The sequence below is a fragment of the Elgaria multicarinata genome, chromosome 5 (assembly GCF_023053635.1).
Source record: "Elgaria multicarinata webbii isolate HBS135686 ecotype San Diego chromosome 5, rElgMul1.1.pri, whole genome shotgun sequence".
Taxonomy (NCBI): domain Eukaryota; kingdom Metazoa; phylum Chordata; class Lepidosauria; order Squamata; family Anguidae; genus Elgaria; species Elgaria multicarinata.
Genome location: NC_086175.1, coordinates 66,971 through 90,086, shown reverse-complemented (window position 1 = coordinate 90,086; position 23,116 = coordinate 66,971). Strand labels below are relative to the sequence as shown.

At 43.2% G+C, this 23,116-nt stretch overlaps 1 protein-coding gene across 1 annotated transcript in view; it reads right to left on the bottom strand.

Moving 5' to 3' along the window:
* The window catches only part of CXCL12 (C-X-C motif chemokine ligand 12), a 35,968-nt gene that overhangs the window by 7,252 nt on the left and 5,600 nt on the right, over positions 1–23,116 (bottom strand). The window contains exon 2 of the mRNA XM_063127408.1: positions 16,396–16,513. Within this exon, the coding sequence (XP_062983478.1) occupies positions 16,396–16,513 (118 nt within the window). The remainder of the gene's footprint in view (positions 1–16,395; positions 16,514–23,116) is intronic.

Sequence of the window (23,116 nt, the reverse complement as noted above, 5' to 3'; positions counted from 1 at the left end):
AGTTCTTTAAAACATTTGAAAAATCAGCTCAGTTATGGCAAATTAATAAGGATGGTTGAATGCCTCTCACACTAGAGGCATTCAAGAGGCATCTGGACAACCATCTGTCAGGTATACTTTAGGGTGGACTCCTGCATTGATGGCCTTATAGCCCCCTTCCAACTCTACTATTCTATGATTCTGTGTTTATACCAAGCCTGATAAAAGCAGAGCTCTCAGAGGTATATACTAGTTCCTCCTCAGATGAACCTGCAGATTTTGGCCTTAGCTATGGGGCTTTATCCCAGGGAATTCCCGGGATCATCCCTGTGCATCCACATGATGCACAGGGGATCCCGAGATCAGGGAGGGATGATCCCTCCCTTGCCCTGGGATCTCGCCCTCCACTTTAGGCCCAGTTTCAAAGCCTAGCTGTGTGAAGTGCTGCTAATGCACAAGCCTTGAGAAGCTAATGTATATAAGTGAAAAGTGTGAGTGGGCGAGATAGTGTCCACCACCCACAATACCACCCTAATGTTAGAGTAGAGAAACTTGTGACAATCATATACAAGTTTTGTTTTGTTTTGTTTTTTAAATGAAATTTAAAAATAAAAAAGCCAGCTGACCAGCAGCAAACCCCGTTAAGAGCAGCGGCAGCTTGCAGTGGAGTGAGGATACAGTCAGAAAAGATATTTGAGGGAAGGGGAGAATGTATCACACAGAGTATAGCAAAAGCTTCAAAGTACAGCAAAAGCTACAAAAGGATTAAATGAAGTTAATTTCAGATACGTTGAATGTCTCACTTGTTCTTTATTTCAGTGGTTTTAACATTAAGATGTTATATAGAATAGAAATGTCTTAACTGTGTGCTGTAAAATCAGAGATGTGAGCAAGGCTATGTTCGGGAGGGCACACCCCCTTGGTGTTGGACATGACCTCTGGGGCCAGACATGTTGGTGGGCACGCCCCCTTGGGAGCCAACCATGTTGTCCTCCTTTCAAAATATGGTCACCCTAGCAAGCCACCTACAACTCATGGGTTGTTTTAGGCTTATGGGTGGTTTGTTAACCATACCAACAACCTACCCTCACTGGGTTCGCACAACATGCCAAGCAAAGGTTAAAGCTTAAATATGCAAAAGTAGCCTGTCACCTGCTAGCATATGGCACAAACCACCATGGCATGAATAAGCCACAGTGGGCTGCAGAGGTCTAAAATTATCTTTGGAGATCTAAAGTTCTATAGTTTTGCCTCTCAAAAGAAGTACTCTTAAGAAGCTGTGTAAAAAACAACAGTGTGTTTGATCCTTTGAAATGTCAGATTGTGTACAGTGGAAAGTTAGCATTTTTATGTCAAACCTAACCATTTTAAATATTCCTCAAATAATCCAGGATCATATAAAGGCCCCCTTGTTTTGTGTTTAATTAAGAAATTATGTACTTTATAGACGTAAAAAGAAGTCAGAATCAATCACCTACCACTTCCAGCTGCAACCTTTGAACTGCCAAGTCCCCAACTCTCAGCACAAGTAGATCACTGTGAGACCAGTAAATACAACTTCTTCCATTGGAGAAGGAGCCAAGAATCTTTTGTAATTACATGCTTAATTGTATGTGTCCCTTTAACACTGTCCTGATGCTCAAGCCAACTGAAACTGTATCTAATGGGCATATAGCTAGGCATGATGTGCCAGGTCACCTCAAATTCCAAGTTCAGTGCCAGTCACCTCAAGACTCATAAAACCAGAACAATGTACAAGAAAAAACCCAACAAAAATGAATCATACACAGCAGTGCAAATACTAGGGCTGTGCATAGACTCCCCGATTCGCTTTATATCCCAATTCGAACATTCCAAATTGAGCCCAATTCGAGTCAGATCACTTCAGATCCAGTCCACCATGCCTCAGATCCAAATCCGAATTGAGATTCGGATGTCCAAATTATTCAAATTTTGCATTTTGCAATAGACTTGCATTGGAAAAAAATAAATGTCTATAACTTTTTTTATTTTTTAAGATGAAACATGAAAGTTGGTGACCTTACAGATGCCCTGAAGGTGCTCATGCGTGCCAAATTTCAGACATATTTATTTATTTATTTATTTATTTATTTTTGCATTTATATCCTGCCTTTTTTCCTCCAAGGAACCCAATGTAGGAATCCTCCTTCTCTCCATTTTATCTTCACAACAACAACCCTGTGAAATCCACTGCTAAAAATGGATTAACAATTTAACAATTAAAGCAGCCACTCAAAGCAAAGAGCAATTTGAGAAGCAATTTGAGAATTTCATCTAAGCTCGCTATCCTTTCAAGTGCAAATCTTCCCTACTTTTCTTTTGTTCTGAAGCTGGCACATCCTCAGGCTCTTCATCTTCAGAGAGAAACAGGGAAAGTAGGCTGCCTGCAACATACACATTACCTGGCTGGGAGCAATGTGCCTTAGAAATGGAGAAAAAGCAAAGCCAGAAACACAAACCAGCCCTGGAGAAGTGGGCAGGCCGGCTGGCTGGCAGGCAGGCAGAGAGGTGGGCAGAGAGGCAGCAGGCTGCCATGCGGGCATGTCTAAATGAGCCAAGGGTTGTCTTGAGTCAAAGCCAGAAACACAAACCAGCCCTGCAAGGCAGGACTAGACATATATTGGAGAAGTTTGCTGGTGCTCAGGCAGACAGGCAGAGAAGCAAGGCGGCAGCTATGTTGGGGCGCACATAGAGGTCAGCATAAAGCAAACAAACCTGCCCTGCGAGGTGGGCACAGAGGAGAAGAGGCAGCAGGCAGCTATGGCCATGGAGCACTGGGAGCAAGTATGCCAGTGAGCAAGTATGCCCACTCAGCCCATCTACATCTCCCAGGCACCAGGAGGGCAGAGAGGCAGGCTGGCCCAGAGAGGCTGACAGAAAGCAAACAAACCAGCCTTGCGAGGCAGGCACAGTGGTTTGAAACATAGACAATGAGATATGCTTTGGCATCCCCTTACTAGGAGGCTAGGAGGAGGATTGTTTCAGGGTCCATCTTATTGCACTTTAAGCTGCACAGCCAATCATCATCATCATCATCATCATCATCTCTGTGAGTTCTGTGTTGTTTAGTCTTTCAGTGTCTCCTACTTTGTGTGTGAGTTTGCTGTGTGTTGTGCACAAGCAGTACACAATAATAAAGCACACATTTATAAAATTCCATCAGAAACAAGGGTTGAACCAATCTGGTTCAAACTTGGCATGGCTGAAGCCCCACTGAAGACCTACGATGGTACTAATTTTCATGTCTTTATGTGTAATTTCAATTTTTCCCCTGAAGCTTGGTTACTTCTCAAGGTGCTAGACCCTAATGAGGTTTGAGTTTGAAGTCTGCCTGAAGCAGGGGTGAGGAGGAAAGAAGGAAAATCCATACTTGTATGCATGCCAGTAGAGGAGTGAAGGCAGCAAAGGCAGTGCTCACCCAATGCAACAAAGAAAAACACACTGGATATTGTACTGAGATATGGATTCACCTTACTTTTCTATCCCATTGTCCCTTGCAGATGTCATAAAGTCTGCTTTGTGTACTTGCTTATTGTAAGTACACAATAAGCAAGTACACAAAGATTGTTTCTTTCCTCCCACAACTATATAACCATTCTTGCAATGCCTGGGCTGGGAAGACAAGACAGGATTACGCTTATTATTTTTAATGCCAAAATTGTACATACCCAGCTGCGTGAGCCACTTTTATGGGGTCTTCATCACTCTGCCTCACTCATGGAGTGCCACTTTCACAACACCATCATCCTGCCTTACTCAAGTATTTTTACAAGGGATCCAGACCAGGGGTGCCCCCTCATAGTCCCCCCCCCATATCCACTGCATGAACAGTACGGTGCCTGTTCCTCGCCGCTGCTGCAGTCTTTCTCATGTGGCATTTAATTGTCCTAATTGCTGCCATACATTACCCTACCTGTTGCCACTGTGTGTGCTGGCACCGCTGAGTTATAAATGTGCAGAGTGTGCACACCCAAAATGGCCAATTTCTCAGAGGGCACCCTAAGGAAACAATTCACTAAATGCTCAAAGAACTGGCCACCACACTCTCTCACAAGTGGAGGAGGGCCCACCTTTGTAATGGCCAGTGCTGTGGGCCACCTGGCTGCAGTCCACAATTTCACACCTGAAGCAGATGACTTAATCTAGGCGAATGAAGAAGTGGGAAAACTGTGCACAGCAGATCATCTAGTGAGGGAGAAGACATCTGTAGTGAAAAAGAGAGGGGTTGAGCTGAACTGAGCAGGTCCACAGGTCAGGAATTTCACCTGAAAACAACTTATTTTGTTGGAAGACAGGAGAAGAAGGGAAGAGAAAGCAAGAGAGAGGGAGAGAGAAGCAGTGGTGGGGCAGGAGCAGTGTCCTGTTATTTAAAACACCCAACACAACAAGAAGGACTCAGGTGAAGGCAGACAGACAGGCACAGCCTTGTACAGTTCCTTACTAGATTGTGGGGTTGGGGGAGAAAGGGGGTTTCTCTGAGAGAAGTACTGTGGTCAATTTACTTTGGTTGTGTTTGCATCCAAAGTCCTGTTTCTTAGGGCTCATATAAAAGGCAGGAGCCCAGTGCTGGCGCTGCCATAGAGGCAGCTCAGGCGGCGGCCTAGAGCGCCAAGCAAAGGAGGTCGCCGAATGGCACGCCCGGAAGCCGCTCTCCTAGAGCGGCTTCCGGGGGGCGCTGTTCCGAAGCCACCTCCCCGCCCCCCAACCCCAGCATCCTGGCTTCAAAGCCAGCACCCGGCCAGAAGCCGCTCCTGGCTTCAAAGCCAAGACACTGGGGTTGGGGGCGGGGTGGCAGCTTCAGAACGGCGCGCTCAGAAGCCGCTCTGGGCGCGCTGTTTTGAAGCCGCCCCCCCACCCACCCCAACCCCAGTGTCCTGGCTTCAAAGCCAGGAGCAGCTTCCAGCTGGGCGCTGGCTTCAAAGCCAGGACGCTGGGGTGGGGGGCGGCTTCGGAATGGCATGCCCAGCTGGAAGCCGTTCACCTGCCTAGGGTGCAAAATAGTCTGGAACTGGCCGTGCAAGAGCCACACTACCGCTTTATAGTGGTATTGAAATGCACTGACACTGTTGGGGCCCATTTACACAGTCCATATACCACCTTCATACCACTTTCAGAGTGTTATATCTTGCTTGGTGTAGATGTGTCGTGGGCCCCAACAATTGTCAGTGCACTTCAGTACCACATAAAGCATTAGTATAAATCCTGCAGTGTACTTCAATACTGCTATAAAGCAGTAGTGTGGCTCCTGCCTTTTCTATACCTCTTTCATACCACTTTCATGGTGGAATATCCTGCTCGGTGTAGATGAGCCCTTAGTGGCTGTTTGCAGTTTGCTTCATTTAGAAAAACCTGCCTGCAAACTGAGCTTCCTGTTGCTCCACTCAGGGATGAAACTGTTTAGCCCAGCAGAGCTCAACCTGCAGGAGTGGGGAGGGGATCAGCTAGCCTCTTTTTCTGTTTACTGAGAGGTAGGACCCATTGCACTCAATGAATATCACCAAGATAGATGTTTCTGTTATCTTACGAAATGAGTGGAAGGTGAATATCCAAAACATTCAGATTTAAGCCCTCTTGATTTTCAATAAAACGGCTCTGGGACATTGCATTGCAGACCAGAGGCTCTTTTGATTGAAAGCCTGATAACTGTCTCCAACTCATCCAGCTCGCGTTCTTGCTCACTCTTCAGGAGGAATGATTTTACAAGGAGTTTTTTTTAAAAAAGAAGCTTCCCTACATTCAAAACAGAAAACCACCAAATATTCAATACTGACTGTGCTATGGGGGTAAACAAAAAAAACATGCATGCAATGGCAAAATACAATACAAATTTAAAAGTTTGTGCTAGTTGGCTAGTCCTTCACTATCCCCACTGCATTGGGCATCACCTTCCCCCCCCCCTCACTCCAAACAGAGCAGAGTTCAGCTCTCTTAAATTTCACTTTTTGCTGAGACTCTTTCAGAAAGTAAACTTTACTTAGAAAACTGTTCCTGAAAGTAAAAGTATCATAGCAATGCTAAATACATTGAAGAAATGTCACTCAAATAATTGTCTACCACTGGCTTACTGGAAATGGCATCTGGGAATTAAGATAGTTCCAATTTACTCCAGCAGCTTTGGTGGAGCTTTGCTCAACACACAAGCAGCAGGATTTATTATTATTATTATTATTATTTATTTATATATATAGCACCATCAATGTACATGGTGCTGTACAGAGTAAAACAGTAAATAGCAAGGCCCTGCCGCATAGGCTTACAATCTAATAAAGTCATAGTAAAACAATAAGGAGGGGAAGAGAATGCCAACAGGCACAGGGTAGGGTAAGCAGGCACAGGGTAGGGTAAAACTAACAGTATAAAGTCCGCACAACATCAAGTTTTTAAAGCTTTAGGAAAAAGAAAAGTTTTTAGTTGAGCTTTAAAAGCTGCGATTGAACTTGTAGTTCTCAAATGTTCTGGAAGAGCGTTCCAGGCGTAAGGGGCAGCAGAAGAAAATGGACGAAGCCGAGCAAGGGAAGTAGAGGCCCTTGGGCAGGCGAGAAACATGGCATCAGAGGAGCGAAGAGCACGAGCGGGGCAATAGTGTGAGATGAGAGAGGAGAGATAGGAAGGAGCTAGACCGTGAAAAGCTTTGAAGGTTAACAGGAGAAGTTTATATTGGATTCTGAAGTGAATTGGAAGCCAATGAAGAGATTTCAGAAGCGGAGTAACATGGTCAGAGCGGCAAGCCAAGAAGATGATCTTTGCGGCAGAGTGGTGAACAGAAACCAACGGACTGATGTGAGAAGAAGGAAGGCCAGAGAGAAGAAGGTTGCAGTAGTCCAACCATGAAATAACCAGCGCATGAACAAGCGTCTTGGCAGAAGAGACAGACAAAAATGATTGAATCCTGGCAATATTATACAGGAAAAAATGACAAGATTTAGCTACTGCCTCAATATGAGGAATAAAGGAGAGCAAGGAATCAAATATAAAGCCAAGGCTCCGAGCTTCCTTGACCGGAGTAAGCGTAACATCATTGACAGTAAGAGAGAATGAGAGATGAGGAGAAGGTTTAGGAGGAAAAACAAGCAATTCAGTCTTTGCCATATTAAGTTTCAAACGACGATGAAGCAGCCAAGCTGAGATATCTGAAAGACATGCCGAGATATGATCGTGAACATCAGGAGAAAGTTCCAGAGATGACAGATATAGTTGTGTATCATCGGCGTACAGATGATATTGGAGGCCATGAGATTGAATAAGCTTGCCCAAGGGCAACATGTATAAGGAAAACAACAACGGGCCAAGCACTGAGCCTTGCGGAACCCCTACTGAAAGGGGAAAGGAGGAAGACGAGCTGCCATTAGCCAAGACGCTGAAAGAGCGACCCGCTAGATAGGAGGCAAACCAATTATAGACAGAGCCACAAAATCCAAGGTCATGAAGGGAATCTAAGAGAAGATCATGATCAACCGTGTCAAAGGCTGCAGTTAGATCAAGGAGAATAAGAACGGAATAATGGCCTTTAGACTTGGCAGTAAGGAGATCATTGGTGATCTTAGTAAGGGCTGTTTCGGTGGAATGCAGAGGACGGAATCCAGATTGAAAAGGATCCAAAGCAGAGTTACTAGAAACAAAGTCAAGACAGCGAGAGTAGACCGCACGCTCCAGGATCTTTGAAACAAACGGCAACAAAGAGACAGGTCGGTAGTTAGACAGAGATAGCCTATCAAGAGTAGGTTTCTTGAGAATGGGAGAGACTGTAGCATGTTTAAAAGCAGAAGGAAATGAACCAGAGGACAGAGAAAGATTAATAATATGAAGCAAGGAAGGGAGGATAGCAGGAATAAGATTAATAAAGACACGAGAAGGAATCGGATCACGAGAACAAGTGGAAGGCTTCGAAGAGCGCAGTATTGTAGACAGTTCATCCGCTGAGACCGAAGGAAACGCAGAGAAATTTGCAGGAGGAACTGACAGATGAGGAACAGGAACTGGAAGAGGAGCAAAGCTGGCCAGATCAGAGCGGATAGTTTGGATTTTAGCATTGAAAAAAGAGGCAAAGTTATTAGCAGACAGAGAGGTGGGGAGAGATGGCGGATTAGGCTTCAGAAGAGAGTTGAAGGACGCAAAGAGCAGCTGAGGATGCCTAGAATTTGACTGGATCAGCGTTGAGTAGTACTGCTGTTTGGCCAATGAAATGGCAGAAGAGAAAGAGGAGAGTACAAATTTGTAATGGACAAAGTCCGCCCAGTCCCTGGTCTTACGCCAAAGGCGTTCAGCTGCCCGGGAACAAGAGCGAAGGTAGCGGAGGGAAGAGGTGAGCCACGGTTGAGGTTGAGAAGGGCGAACTATCCGAGTTGTAGATGGGGCAAGATTATCAAGAGTTGAAGATAAGGAGGAATTAAAGAAGGAGACAGCTGAGCACAGGATATGTTAAATGTGTGTACACTAAACATGTGTGCATACTAATTAATCTTATTTACATGAACACCTGAATAAGCTTGTCTCTCAGTGAAAATGCAAATTCTGAAATAATCATTCTCCCTCCTACGCCCTAGAGTAAGGTTTCTTTTGAGAAGTCAGTGTTCATCACACTACTTGAAAGGTAAAACCAGCAGGAGGAGGCATGTGTGTTTCCTCTCAAGGGAGTGGGAGTTGGAGGATTGGAAGGGGGATGCCGTGCTACAATATACATTGTTAAAGAATTTCATCCCTGGCTGCATTGTACTGGGGAGGGTAAATCTTATAAGGTTGTAGTATCAATTGGGGAAATTCATCCTGATTAATTAAATACTGCATGCTTCAAACCCTGTAGGGGAGGATGAGTATTTAAAAATTGAATTTAATTTTCCCACAAACCAAGCAAAACATGTATTAAATTGCCTTCCAGAATATTTCTTTAGATAGGAATAATAATAAAGATAATAATAATAATAATAATAATAATAATAATAATAATAACAACAACAACAACAACAACAACAATTACATCTCTTGCTTGTTTAAATAAAGACAAAGCGATCCTGGGATCATGGGTTTTTAACATTGCAATCCTATGAATGCCTACTCGAATGTAAGCTCTTTGAATTCAATGCCTAGGTAAACAGGTATAGAATTGCATCCTAAATAACCTTTAAATCTTGTTTGCTTCTCTAGTGATTCCCTAGCCATGGCTAGACCAGGCCTATATCCCGGGATTGTCCCGGAATCATCCCTGTGCATCCAAATGACACACAACGGATCCTGGGAGCAGGCAGGGACGACCCCTCTATTTGCCTGGGATAATCCTTAAGTCTTGCTAAGGCCCCTTTCATAGTTAAACAAAGTTAAACTGTGGTTAAACTGTGTTCAACATGTATGAATCTGATCTGTCCACTCCAAAGTGACAGTGATGTGCTTTTAAAGAAGCCCTTAAGGCCAACTATGTGGGTTCAACATCAGATTTCTGCCTTCCCTCAGTAAAAAATGCATTGGTTCATAGTTTAATAAAGCACGGATTTTGCTGTGTTTGCATTTCCAGAGTGTGCCCATGTGGCTTTGAAAAGATCTTTATGGCCTACATGTTTCTCCCTTGGTTCTGCCTCCAGTGGCTCTGCCTCTGCTGTTCAGCCCTCTTAGGGTGACCAAACCACCTAGAAAACTCTGGAGACCTCCTCCGAAACAATGTGGGTACAGAGCAACCAGGGCTCAGGGTTCATTTACTGGGAAATGGGCACCCTGGCAGCATTTTTTAATTATTTTTAAATTGTCTGGGAAAACTAGTCCCTGGATCGCTGCACAGGAGTACCTAGAGACACCCATTTCTAGAGGTGCAATAGCAATGACCCTGAAGAAGGCTGGATTGCCACTCCAGAGAGGCTGGAGAGACCCATTTTCATACTTCTGGAAACAAACCTCTCCAGCCCCTCCCACTGCCCATCTGGGCCTTTCACAGAATCATAGAATCATAGAATAGTAGAGTTGGAAGGGACCTATAAGGCCATTGAGTCCAACCCCCTGCTCAATGCAGGAATCCACCCTAAAGAAACCACTATATGAGCACAATATATTAAAAATACCTATCCCTGCACAGAAATACAGGTGGATCAGACTGGGAGCCCAATTGAGAGCATCTGGATTAAAATAAATGGGGCAAGGAATAAAAAGAACATGATAATTGGAGTCTACTACCGACCACCCAATCAAGGAGAAGAAGAGGACAAAACTTTTGAGAAACAAATTACCAGTGTTTCAAGGAAGTGTGATGTAGTAGTGATGGGGGACTTCAATTACCCTGATATCTGTTGGGAGACAAATACTGCCAAAAGTGGCCCTTCCAAGAAATTCCTGACATGTGTGGGTGATAACTTTCTCCTACAGAAAGTGGAGGAAGGAACTAGAGGATCGGCAATCCTTGACTTGTTATTGACCAATAGGGATGACTTAGTGGATAAAGTGGCAGTCACAGGAGCTCTGGGGGAAAGTGACACGTGATACTTCAATTCTTGATTATAAAGAAGACAAAAGCAGAGTGTAAAAAAAGCTGATTTTAATTAACTCAGAATTATTATAAGTAAGGTCCCATGGCAAGTGAGCCTAATGAGAAAAGGAGTGCAGGATGAATAGGAGCATTTAAAAAAGTAAATTTTAAGGGCACAGTTACAAACAAGGAGAAAAAATAGAAGACAACAGAGGAAACCAATGTGGCTCCACAAAAAGCTTAGAGATGACCTGAAAACAAAGAAGGATACATATAGGAAGTGGAAGGAATGCCAGGCTACAAAAGAAGAGTACAGACAGGTGGCACAGAAGTGCTGAAATGGCATCAGGCAGGCTAAAGCTGAGAATGAGCTGAGATTAGCGAGGGATGCTAAAAGAAATAAAAAGGCTTTCTTCACATACGTGAGTAGTAAAAGACAGAGGAAAGAAATGGTGGTTCAACTGCTTAATGAAGATGGCAAATTGATAACAGATGACAAAGAAAAGGCTGAAGTGCTCAATTCCTACTTTGGCTCAGTCTTCTCCCAAAAGCAGGTCTATGACCCCCCTGGGAAAAGTGAAGCAGAAGTTGAGGGGGTAGGATTGCAGTTTGAGATTAATAAACAAATGGTCAAAGAACACCTAATTTCCTTGAATGAGTTCAAATCTCCAGGGCCTGATGAACTGCATCCTGGAGTAATGAAAGAGCTAGTGGAAGAGCTCTCAGAACCTTTGTCTATTATCTTCGCAAAATCATGGAAGACAGGTGAGGTACCGGACGACTGGAGGAGGGCTAACGTTGTCCCTATCTTCAAAAAGGGCAAAAAGGAGGAACCTGGGAACTACAGACCAGTCAGTCTGACATCCATCCCTGGGAAAATTCTGGAGGAGATTATAAAGAAGTCAGTCTGTAAACATCTTAAAATCAATGCAGTGATTACTAGAAGCCAACATGGATTTGTCAGGAACAAATCCTGTCAGACTAATTTGATCTCATTTTTTGATAGGATAACCTCCCTTGTAGACTGTGGGAATGCTGTGGATGCCATATAACTTGACTTCAGCAAAGCTTTGGACAAAGTACGACATGACATCCGGATTATCAAACTAGCTAAAAGTGGGCTAGATGAAACAACTATTAGGTGGATTCACAGTTGGCTACAGAATCAGACTCAAAGAGTACTTATCAATGGAACCTTCTCAAACTGGGGAGAGGGAATGAGTGGGCTCAGTCCTTGGCCCAGTGCTCTTCAACATTTTTATTAATGATTTGGACAAGGACGTGCAGGGAACACTTATCAAATCTGCAGATGACACAAAATTGGGTGGGATTTTACCCTGGAAGACCCTGGAAGACAGAAATACCTAATACCCTGGAAGACAGAAACAAACTTCAAAGTGATCTTGATAGGCTGGAGTGCTGGGCTGAAAACAACAGAATGAATATTTAATAGGGATAAATGCCAAGTTCTACATCTAGAAAATAGAAACCAAATGCACAGTTACAAGATGGGGGATACTTGGCTCAGCAATACTACAAACGAGAAGGAACTTGGAATTGTTGTAGATCACAAGCTGAATATGAGCCAACAGTGCAATATGGCTGCAAGAAAGGCCAATGCTATTTTGGGCTGCATTAATAGAAGTATAGCTTCCAAATCACGGGAGGTACTGGTTCCTCTCTATTCGGCCCTGGTTAGGCCTCATCTAGAGTATTGCATCCAGTTCTGGGCTCCACAATTCAAGAAGGACGCAGACAAGCTGGAGCGTGTTCAGAGGAGGGCAACCAGGTTGATCAGGGATCTGGAAACAAAGCCCTATGAAGAGAGAATGAAACAACTGGGCATGTTTAGCCTGGAGAAGAGAAGATTGAGGGGAGACATGATAGCACTCTTCAAATACTTAAAGGTTGTCACACAGAGGAGGGCGAGGATCTCTTCCCGATCCTCCCAGAGTGCAGGACACAGAATAACGGGCTCAAGTTACAGGAAGCCAGATTCCAGCTGGACATCAGGAAAAACTTCCTGACTGTTAGAGCAGTACGACAATGGAATCAGTTACCTAGGGAGGTTGTGGGCTCTCCCACACTAGAGGCCTTCAAGAGGCAGCTGGACAACCATCTGTCAGGGATGCTTTAGGGTAGATTCCTGCATTGAGCAGGGGTTGGACTCGTTTGCCTTGTAGGCCCCTTCCAACTCTACTATTCTATGATTCTATGATTCTATGAAAGCATACCTGAAAGATGGTTGTCCAGCTGCCTCTTGAATGTTGCCGGCCAAGGAAAGGCCCGGATCGCCAGGCAGGAGGGGCTGGGAGGGCTTGTTTCCACGTTTACGGAAACAAGCCCTTCCAGCCCCGCCCACTGCCCATCAAGGCCTTCCTTTGTCTGGCACAATGTTGCTGGCCAAGGAAAGGCCCGGATCGCCAGGCAGAGAGGGGCTGGGGCCCACTCAAGATTGAGCCCAGCCTGCTCCTGGAGCCATGGCCCAGCCTGGCGCATCAGCCGGGTGGGTGGGTGCTGCGGTGGTGTGTGGCCTGGCCTGACCTTGGAGCCATGGTCTGGCCTGGTGTGGCAGCAGGCGACTGCTTGTCCTGGCCTTGCCCTGGAACCACAGCAGCAACAGCAACGGCTCAGCTACAGAGAGCTTTGGCTATTGGGCGATATAAAAATGAAATAAATAAATACGTCACCTCCTTGTTACATGGACTTTGGGGGTAAAAAATTAATAAACCATTTGTGCAACTCCATTCACTGGATCTGAGCACGTCTTGGTTGCAGGGATGTCACAAATCACAGCTCTATTAGCACCATTCAGGCTTTTGTTTTAATTAAAAAAGAGCTATCACTTTGGCACTATCCTTCTGTGCCACTGTTTTATTTGTAGTGAACTTTCTAGACCACTATTATTTATTTGTAGTGAACTTTCTAGACCACTATTTTATTTATGCTGTAAATATAAAAATATTAATGCAAGAAAAAGCATCCATTTGGGGGTGGGGAGACAGAGAAGGAAAAAAGAGAGAAAATACTGTGTGATTCTTGCTTATGAACAGCAAAAATCTTAATTAGAAGCAGCAAAAGCCAGAGTAATGCTTTCTGCCTTCTCTGTCATCACTGTGTTGCCAGCTGAATAATTGAAGAAGGGCACATGTATGGTTTTGCCATTGTTCACCTGGCTTTTCTTTTCTTTGGATCTTCATTTTTTTAAAAAAGGGACTGGTGATAAATTAAATACTTCTAAGTAAATCATCTGCCCCTTAGCTGGTTATATACATATTTTTGCATATTACTGAAACCTCACTAGAAGTGATTTTTTGAGATACTTAAGGAAGCATAAGAAAACATTAATAAATAAAAGCATCCATCTGTTGGACAGAAATGCCGTCTTTTAAAGGCCATCTTTTATTACCATAACACACTAGAAGCAAGAGATTTTTTTTTTTAAAAAAGCTGTCCCTTAATTGGACTGAATAAAATATCTTACCTTGATTAATCAACTATATTAGTTGATTTATTTACAGATTAAGACTGTAATCCTGTGCATGTTGGTCTTGTATTTTTGTCTGAATGTATTTCTTAATAGTAACGTCTAAGGGAGTCTTGTACAGTGAGATTTTTTTAAAAAATGAGGAAAATGCTGTAAAGTGTAGCCTGAAGATACTATATGACTGCTAAGTGTTGCTACATACTAGTTTGCATTTTTGAACGTGCCAATATAAAGTCAATATTTTGTGTAAAACTAAGGTGCTAAGTGTTTGTTTCTTTCCTTGTTTTAAATGATGCTGTGCACTTTGCTATCTTTGCGTGCCCCTTAAATTATTTAGGCTTATGCCCAGTTACCTGGAAGTAAACTCAAGACAGTGAACTCAATTGAGCTTACTTCTGAGTAGGATTATGCTATGCTGACTAGTCTTAACCAGAATCAACCTGAACTTCACATTAACTATCCATTTAATATTGCTAATATTTTAATGTTTGACTTGTGAATTGTGGCATAGTGGGGCTAGAGTGTCGGCCTGAGAGTCGGGAGATCTGGGTTCTAATCCCCACTCAGCCATGGAAGCTCACTGGATGATTTTGGGCCAGTCACAGACTCTCAACCCAGCCTACCTCACAGGGTTGTTGTTAGGATAAAATGGAGAGGAGGAGGATTATGTACACCGCCTTGGATTCCTTGGAGGAAAAATGGTGAGATATAAATCTAATAAATAAAATGTAAACTCTGTTATCTTGTAACTTGTAGTCAGATGTTTTGATAGTCGTATAGGGTTTGGTAGAAACTCACCACTGAGGCCATATGGTGGGTGCTTACCATCAGTTCTCCCAATAGCGTACAGCTAAAAATCTGAAAAAGCCTACGCCTGGAGCAAGACCTTTAAAAGAAATTTACTTGTGGAAATCTAGTTTACATTACATCTCAAATGTTTACAATGTTTTAAAGAGAGCTGCTCTTTCTTGCTTAATATTAAATCACACTGAATAGGTCTGAGAAAAGATTGCAACAGTGACCCAATAATTCTTTCTCTCTTCTGTCTCCACCCTTCCAATTCCCTGAATTCTACACACAATGAAATGGCAGATATTCCATACTGGGGTTGCAATCCTATATACAGTTACCTTGGAATAAGTCCTATTAAACACAGTGAGGCTTGCTTTTGGTTAGACATGCATGAGGCTTCACTTCATCAGGCTGCATTGGATAGGAAAAAATTATTCTGAGTGCTAAAAGTTGAAATTGTAAGCAAACTTCATTGATGATATTTAGATGTTTTCCCAGTCCTTGTGCTTAGGATTTGGGTAGAAATCGGTCTAGGGTGTAATCCTATGCATGCTGCCTGCGGAATGCTGGGAGTTGTATGACTTTTGTCTGTCAAAACATACGTAGGATGTTTTGCATCCCTGTCTAATCTTCTGTTTAGTCTAGCACTGGTGTACCCCCTTCTAACCACAATGTTCTTTAGCTATTTTTTTTCTAATCTAGGACCTGTTTTCTTTAGGAAAAATCAAAAAATAATAGATCTTCCTTTTCTATTGATCTTTTATGAGGACAGCAAAAAGATCTACCACAAAGAAATGTGTACAGCAACTAAAAATACATCTTAATTTCAAGTACATTTAATGTCTCACTTTTCCCCCAGTGATTTTAACATTAACATATTATGTAGAACAGGTTTGTCTTAATTGTGAGCTGTAGAATCATGTGACCAAGACCATGCCCCCATGTCAGGATGGACCTGCCTTAGGGGCTGGACATGTTGGGGTGGCCACACCTCCTTGAGGGCCGGCCATGATATCCTCCTTTTTGTTTTACAAAACAGGGCCACCCTAACTGCCCTCTGCCCCACCAGTCACTACTGGTCCAGATGATGTATTCCACTTGTAGCCCTTCTGTGTTTTCCCACTGCTTCTTCTGTCTTTTTCCTTGCCATAGAAAATCAGTTGAGGAAAAAATGCCTTGTTAGTGCCAGAAGCCTGCCAATTGAAATCAACCTTATAACCCAAAACAGCTAACATATTTACAGCAATAAATGCAGCAATTCAAAAACATAATAGGAACAATTACAAATAACCGTAATATTAATTTGCATGGTTTTATGCAGAGTTGTATGGTTTTATTAATATTTGTGTTATGTACTTAACACAAATATTAATAAAACCATACATTTCAGACAACCATGCAAATAAACAGGGCTTGCTGTACATCAGTTTATGGATGAGGACAACGTAATGGAGAAAAGTTGTCTCCAGAAGCCAAAATCTGTCTGTTGTTCCTCAGATCCATTGTTTTATTCATCTGGTATTGGCTGAGCCTCATTAATTTCTTGCTGATGCAAAACTAATGCAAGTTAGCCACAGTGAAGCCATATATCCTCAGTGATACACGTTCTTTTGTGAGGACACTTTAGAAATTGCTACAGCAAAATGTGTTAGACAAACCTGTGGTCACTTACATAAGCTGGAGAGAACAGCCAGGGATGGTCAGGATTTTGAGGTGCTTAATGTGGGACTTGGCCACATTGCTCTCAAAGTATCTGCAGGGACAGCGGTAGGTCAAGCTGATGGGCTTCCCTAGAGTGCAACACAAAGTAAAGTATTCAGTGGATATAGATTCACTCTGCAATGCAAATTATTTCAGCCTTTAATCCTTGTGTTTATGGGTTTTAAGCGACAAAAATGGGATAAGAAACTGGAACCTAAGAAATGGAGTCTTTAAAAGGAGTCAGCTAATTCTCTCAAGTGGCTGGTGGTAATTAAGCAAGATAAAGGCTAGAACTGAAATGCAGTTCACTTCTTCAGTGTTATTCCTGCCAAATGATTTGACCTGAGGCAAAAAGAAAAGGCAGACAGCTAGCCCACAGCTCTGCAAAGCCAAACAACCTCCTTCCTTTGCAAACTGATTCCGGACAGGGAGGGAAAAGTTAGCAAGTCCTTTAGGCATGCAAGTACTGCCATGGTTTAGCTATTTTGTGTTTTTACAACTTTAGAATAATCATATAGTAACTATGGAGCACAAAGCCCCACAGTACAGTGCAATTGTTGGCCACTGTTCTCATCATAACTACAAATGGTTTGCAACCATCATCATGTTGGCATAAGAAACTTAGGGAGCTCCTTCCACATCCCAAACTTCTAAAATGATTAACCAGAGAGAAGAAACTTCATTGCAAAGGATTCCAAGTTAGGCGTGTTTCCTCAATAACCCTAAATATACTGTCACTTGAAAATTCTACAATCCAATAAACCCTGAAGATCCAGTAAGCTGTAATGTATCCTAACTAACTTCGAGCTTTGGAAGTTGAGGGGCCCTTGATCCTACCGAAGGGGCAACTTCTTCATGCTAAGTTCTATTTCCCACCTAGACCTTTATTTGGCCTGAATGAATTCAAACAGATGGTGGAAGCTCATATGACTGGAAAACCCTACATGAAAAAAACAACATTCCTGTGCTGAAGGCCAGCATTCTCCTTTACATTCAAGTATTCTCTCCTTGTGTCTTTTTTCATTGCTAAATGCTATTGCCAGTAGAAAGTGTTATTTGGGTCTGGACTATGGTGCTACATGTGTGTGTCTCGCCTTTTCCAGAAAAAGGGTGGGGTGGGAAAGGGAGAGAGAAAGGCATCAAATCAGTAACAAAAATGGAGATATGAACCAACTAAACAACACAACAACAAAAATGGAGATATGAACCAGCTAAACAACACAACACAGCAGTTAACCCAATTTATTTTGTAAGCATTCTGGTGGTGTTGCTCACATATAACAATTTACAAAGGCTTTTTTTCTAATGCCTTTGTCACTGTTGTACATTTGCCAATGGGATTATCAGTTCCTACATAGAAAATTTACCTGTGGGGGTAGGTGGGGAGGGGAATGTTTTAGGTAAGACTTACAACTTCTGTGGACATGAAATAATGGGATGAAGTTACAGGAAGCCTGATTCTGGCTGTTAGACCCAATCTCACAGTTCTGCAGACCCAGTCCAAATTAACAAAAGAAAAAGATGTCAGGAAATCCATTCACAGATGCCTTGCATCATATCACATGTAGCAGAGCACTGAAGGCAAGAATTTTTTATGAGTTAAAGGCTGTGTTAAAGGATGGGAGACATCATGTGATATTAAGAAGGATAATAATATCGGGGATAGCTCAGATGGTGTGGTCAGTGAGTTAGAGCCAGACATCCTGAAAAGTGAGGTTGAACGGGCCTTAAGAAGCATTGCTAATAACAAGGCAGCAGGAGACGACGGTATCCCAGCTGAACTGTTTAAAATCTTGCAAGATGATGCTGTCAAGGTGATGCATGCCATATGCCAGCAAATTTGGAAAACACAAGAATGGCCATCAGACTGGAAAAAATCAACTTATATCCCCATACCAAAAAAGGGAAACACTAAAGAATGTTCAAACTATCAGACAGTGGCACTTATTTCACATGCCAGCAAGGTAATGCTCAAGATCCTGCAAGGTAGACTCCAGCAATTCATGGAGCGAGAATTGCCAGATGTACAAGCTGGGTTTAGAAAAGACAGAGGAACTAGAGACCAAATTGCCAATATCCGATGGATAATGGAGAAAGCCAGGGAGTTCCAGAAAAACATCTATTTCTGTTTTATTGACTATTCTAAAGCCTTTGACTGTGTGGATCATAACAAACTGTGGCAAGTTCTTGGTGGTATGGGGATACCAAGTCATCTTGTCCGCCTCCTGAGGAATCTGTATAACAAACAAGTAGCAACGGTAAGAACAGACCACGGAACAACAGACTGGTTTAAGATTGGGAAAGGAGTACGGCAGGGTTGTATACTCTCACCTTACCTATTCAACTTGTATGCAGAACACATCATGCAACGTGCTGGGCTTGACGAATCCAAGGCTGAATCCAAGGCTGGAGTTAAAATCGCAGGAAGAAACATTAACAATCTCAGATATGCAGATGACACCACTTTGATGGCTGAAAGTGAGGAGGAGCTGAGGAGCCTTATGACAAAGGTGAAAGAAGAAAGTGCAAAAGCTGGGTTGCAGTTAAACCTCAAAAAAACCAAGATTATGGCAACCAGCTTGATTGACAACTGGCAAATAGAGGGAGAAAACGTGGAGGCAGTGACAGACTTTGTATTTCTGGGCGCAAAGATTACTGCAGATGCTGACTGCAGCCAGGAAATCAGAAGACGTTTACTTCTTGGGAGGAGAGCAATGACAAATCTTGATAAAATAGTTAAGAGCAGAGACACCACACTGACAACAAAGGTCCGCATAGTTAAAGCAATGGTATTCCCCGTAGTAACCTATGGCTGCGAGAGCTGGACCATAAGGAAAGCTGAGCGAAGGAAGATAGATGCTTTTGAACTGTGGTGTTGGAGGAAAATTCTGAGAGTGCCTTGGACTGCAAGAAGATCAAACCAGTCCATACTCCAGGAAATAAAGCCAGACTGCTCACTTGAGGGAATGGTATTAAAGGCAAAACTGATGTACTTTGGCCACATAATGAGAAGACAGGATAACCTGGAGAAGAGGCTGATGCTAGGGAAAGTGGAAGGCAAAAGGAAGAGGGGCTGACCAAGGGCAAGATGGATGGATGATATTCTGGAGGTGACAGACTTGACCTTGGGGGAGTTAGGGGTGGCAACGGCTGACAGAAAGCTCTGGCGTGGGCTGATCCATGAAGTCACGAAGAGTCAGAAACGACTGAACGAATAAACAACAACAATTTGAGGAGTTTAATTTTTGTGATTGGGTGATATATTGGGTGATATAAATATGTAATAATGAATAAATAAATGTGAGGGCCTATTTGCAGTTTGAAGCAAAGTCCAGACACTGCCTTAATGACCACTTGTTTCAAGCTCTTACTTTGTACGACAACTTTTCAAAACAACAGGGCTGTGTTAGAGGATGAGCAATGCCAGCTGCCTCTTCCACAACACTTCAGCTTAGATCATCAGTGTTTGTACTCCTGTTCAGATATGTCTGCCTAAATGCCTGATGAGCTTGGCTGAAAGTAAAGCAAGTTGTCTCCAAAGCTACAGAGGCTGTATCCAAGATCAAACATTCATGGTATGGTAATACCTTTTACATAGGGTAACCATATGAAAAGGACAGGGCTCCTGTATAATATCATCACTATATCATCACCTGTATAATATCATCACTGTATAATATCATCTCCTGTGTAATATCACTATGCCACCTCAAAGGTCATACATTCTTCAGAACTCTTCATCAGACAAGACGATAAACAATGCAAAATATCATGAAAGAAAAATGACTGATATTGAAACCCTTTGGTTACTGTCTAAAGGTAAATAGTGTGAGTTGGCTGCAGATATTCAGATCAGGCTCTACCAGGTGCTGAAATATAAAATACAGCTGTTTAATGGATTTCCTTGATTGATAGAAGCAGAAAAAAACTAGGTAATTTTATCTCCAACTTGACAAAGCTGGAGATAGTCAGGGCCAGTGCCAGACTATTTTGTGCCCTAGGCAAGGCGAGCTACTTGCACACACGCACACACCCAAAAAATTTCCAACTTCGATTTTTAAGAACAGATTTTTGTAGAAAAAATAAAAAGCACACAACTTGAAACTGCTAAATTTATTTTAAATTGCAAGAATAAGTAACAAGTAGTAAACAACTTTTGATTATCTTTTGCAAATCCACCGGGGGGGCACCCACCATCTCACGCAAAGACTGAAGGTGCCTGGAGGGGTGCAAATGGGGTGAAGAAGCCCATGATTTCACTAGGTGGCCTCAGACAAGTTACTTTTTCTCAAATTCAGCTCTCACCCACTAGAACTCTAGCAAATATGGGGATAATACAGGTCGACACTACAGGGTTGTTGTAAGGCTTACAACAAAATGATGCATGTGAAACATAGTAAGTTAAATACTAGTTATTATTAGGGAATTCTGCAAACAACATAGTAACAACCAGCAAGGCTTTCTTTGTAGAACTAGGGGGACCTTATGGATATTTAGATAGACTAGTCCTACAATCCCCAGCATTCCCCAGTAAGCATGCTGGGAGTTGTAGGACTTTTTCTGTCTAAACATGCATAGGATTGCACCCTAAGGGTACAATGTTTAGAGGGAGGGGATAGTCCTACACTCCCAGCGTTCCCCAGCCAGCCATGCTGTAGGGCTCTTTTTCTGTCAACATACACAGGATTGCGTCTTCAGAGCTTCAATCCTAAACACATTTGAACTGAATGGAACTAGTCCCGATTTACACATGTCTAGGATCAGACTGCTCTGTTCTCCCAGAGATGAAGGTTGTTTCCTAATAAAGTAACCCTATGCATATCTACTTAGAAGTCAACTCCATTAAGTTCAATGGGACTTACTGCCAGGTAAGTATGGGTACAGGATTGCAACCCTAACCATTTATTTATATTTTATTTTCTCACGTGGCAGGTGTGATTGCTTCCTCTGCCTTTATTGTGTGTCCCCCATCCGACCCACTTCAAAAAGACAAAGACATCATAACAAACACACACACACACACACACACACACACACGGAGGGGCTCCACTCAATCGTCTCCGAATGCCACGTTGAGCTCTATTCGAAGGCTGCCTACGAACTCCACAGTTTGGCTGGTAGCCAGGGCAAGCACCCAATGGTCAGAGGTGCCTTTGCAATGCACCGTGGCTGGTGCTGCATTGTTGTTTACGATCTGCACCCCCTCCCTTTTGCAGTCCTGCCTTACCCCACTACGACGTGCCCACCACCACCTCCATTTCCCCCTTCTCGGTGGGTAAATGGAGCGCCCCTAAACAGCCTGCTGTTCTCTTAATGGCATAGCGTGGCGTGGGAGGGGGCAAGGGCATGCATGTATGACAGTGGACGCATGCCGGCTGCAGCCAGTCAGCGATTCAAGGCGTTTTCTCCTGCTAGGCTATTAGGTTGCCAAGTCCTTTCTGCACCAAGAGAAGAATTACTACTCACGCACACACACGAGGAAAGCGCAAACTGTCGCTTCCACCTGCATCACAATCACACACAGTACTGAGCCCCTCTGAGGTCTGTGCCCTAGGCGGTTGCCTTCTTGGCCTTATGGTAGCGCTGACCCTGGAGATAGTTTTAGATAGTTTACTAGGCAAAAAATAGTCTATGGAAGCCAATAGACTATTTGATGTAGTAGCTGGAGGGGATGTACCCTCAGAAGTGGTATAATATGATTTTATATTGTATTTTATATCATGTTTTCATACTGTTTGTTTTATACTTAATGTTTCAATTTTTGTGAACTGCCCAGGGAGCTTTGGCTATTGGGCGGTATAAAATGCAATAAATAAATAAATATGCCTAGAAACAAGCTTGACAAAAGGAAGCAAGTGCCCGGCCCTGGCCTGCCCTTCAGTACAGGCTCCTGACGGAGCACTTTGTGAGTGAGAAGTGCGGGTTGAGGCAGGCCCAGCAACACTTCGCCAGAGTTGTGCATGTCCACTAAAAGCTGCTTACCTCCCCTCCTCAGCAATGCTACTCCTCGATGCTCTATCAAGGAGCAGCATCAGCAATGAGAGGAGGAAAGCGCCTCTCAGAGGACATGGGCACCAGAGGGCTGCCAAGACATGCTGGGAGGTGTAGTAGTTCTCCTTCTTTCTCCAACTGCCACTCGCCCTGCCCACCATTCCATTCTAGCTTCAGCTATCAGTCATTCCTCCATTCACTCTTCTGTTTCAATAGTAAAGTCAGGCTTTTACATAAAAATCATGAACTTTATTCAGTAATTCTTGCATCTGTCTTGGAATCTTGTGGTTTAGTTAAAATGGTGGGGGGGATGCAGCATAAAAAAATCTCATCGAGTTAAAAGGCTTTGGGAAATAATGTTTTTTTTTTTTTTTTTTTAAACCACTTGGCACTTAAAAGCCATTAATGCAGTCACTAGGCAAGCCTGCCTGGGAAAAAGAAAGCCTTAAGCAGAGTGCTACAACTAAGAAGGCCTGCTGTCCTACCACACCTAAGATGTGTTCAAAGATTGACATGTTATTCAGGGAGCTAGGCTTGCATCTACAACTACCGACATGCCTTGGGCAGACTTATTAGGGTTTGGCAGCCATCATCTGGAAGTAGCTCGCCATTCTGGGCCTGAAGGGAGAGTGCCTGGGCTGGCTGGAGCAGGAGTGAAGGAGGTTGAAGTTCTGGGCCCATATTCGACGGCAACAAACAAG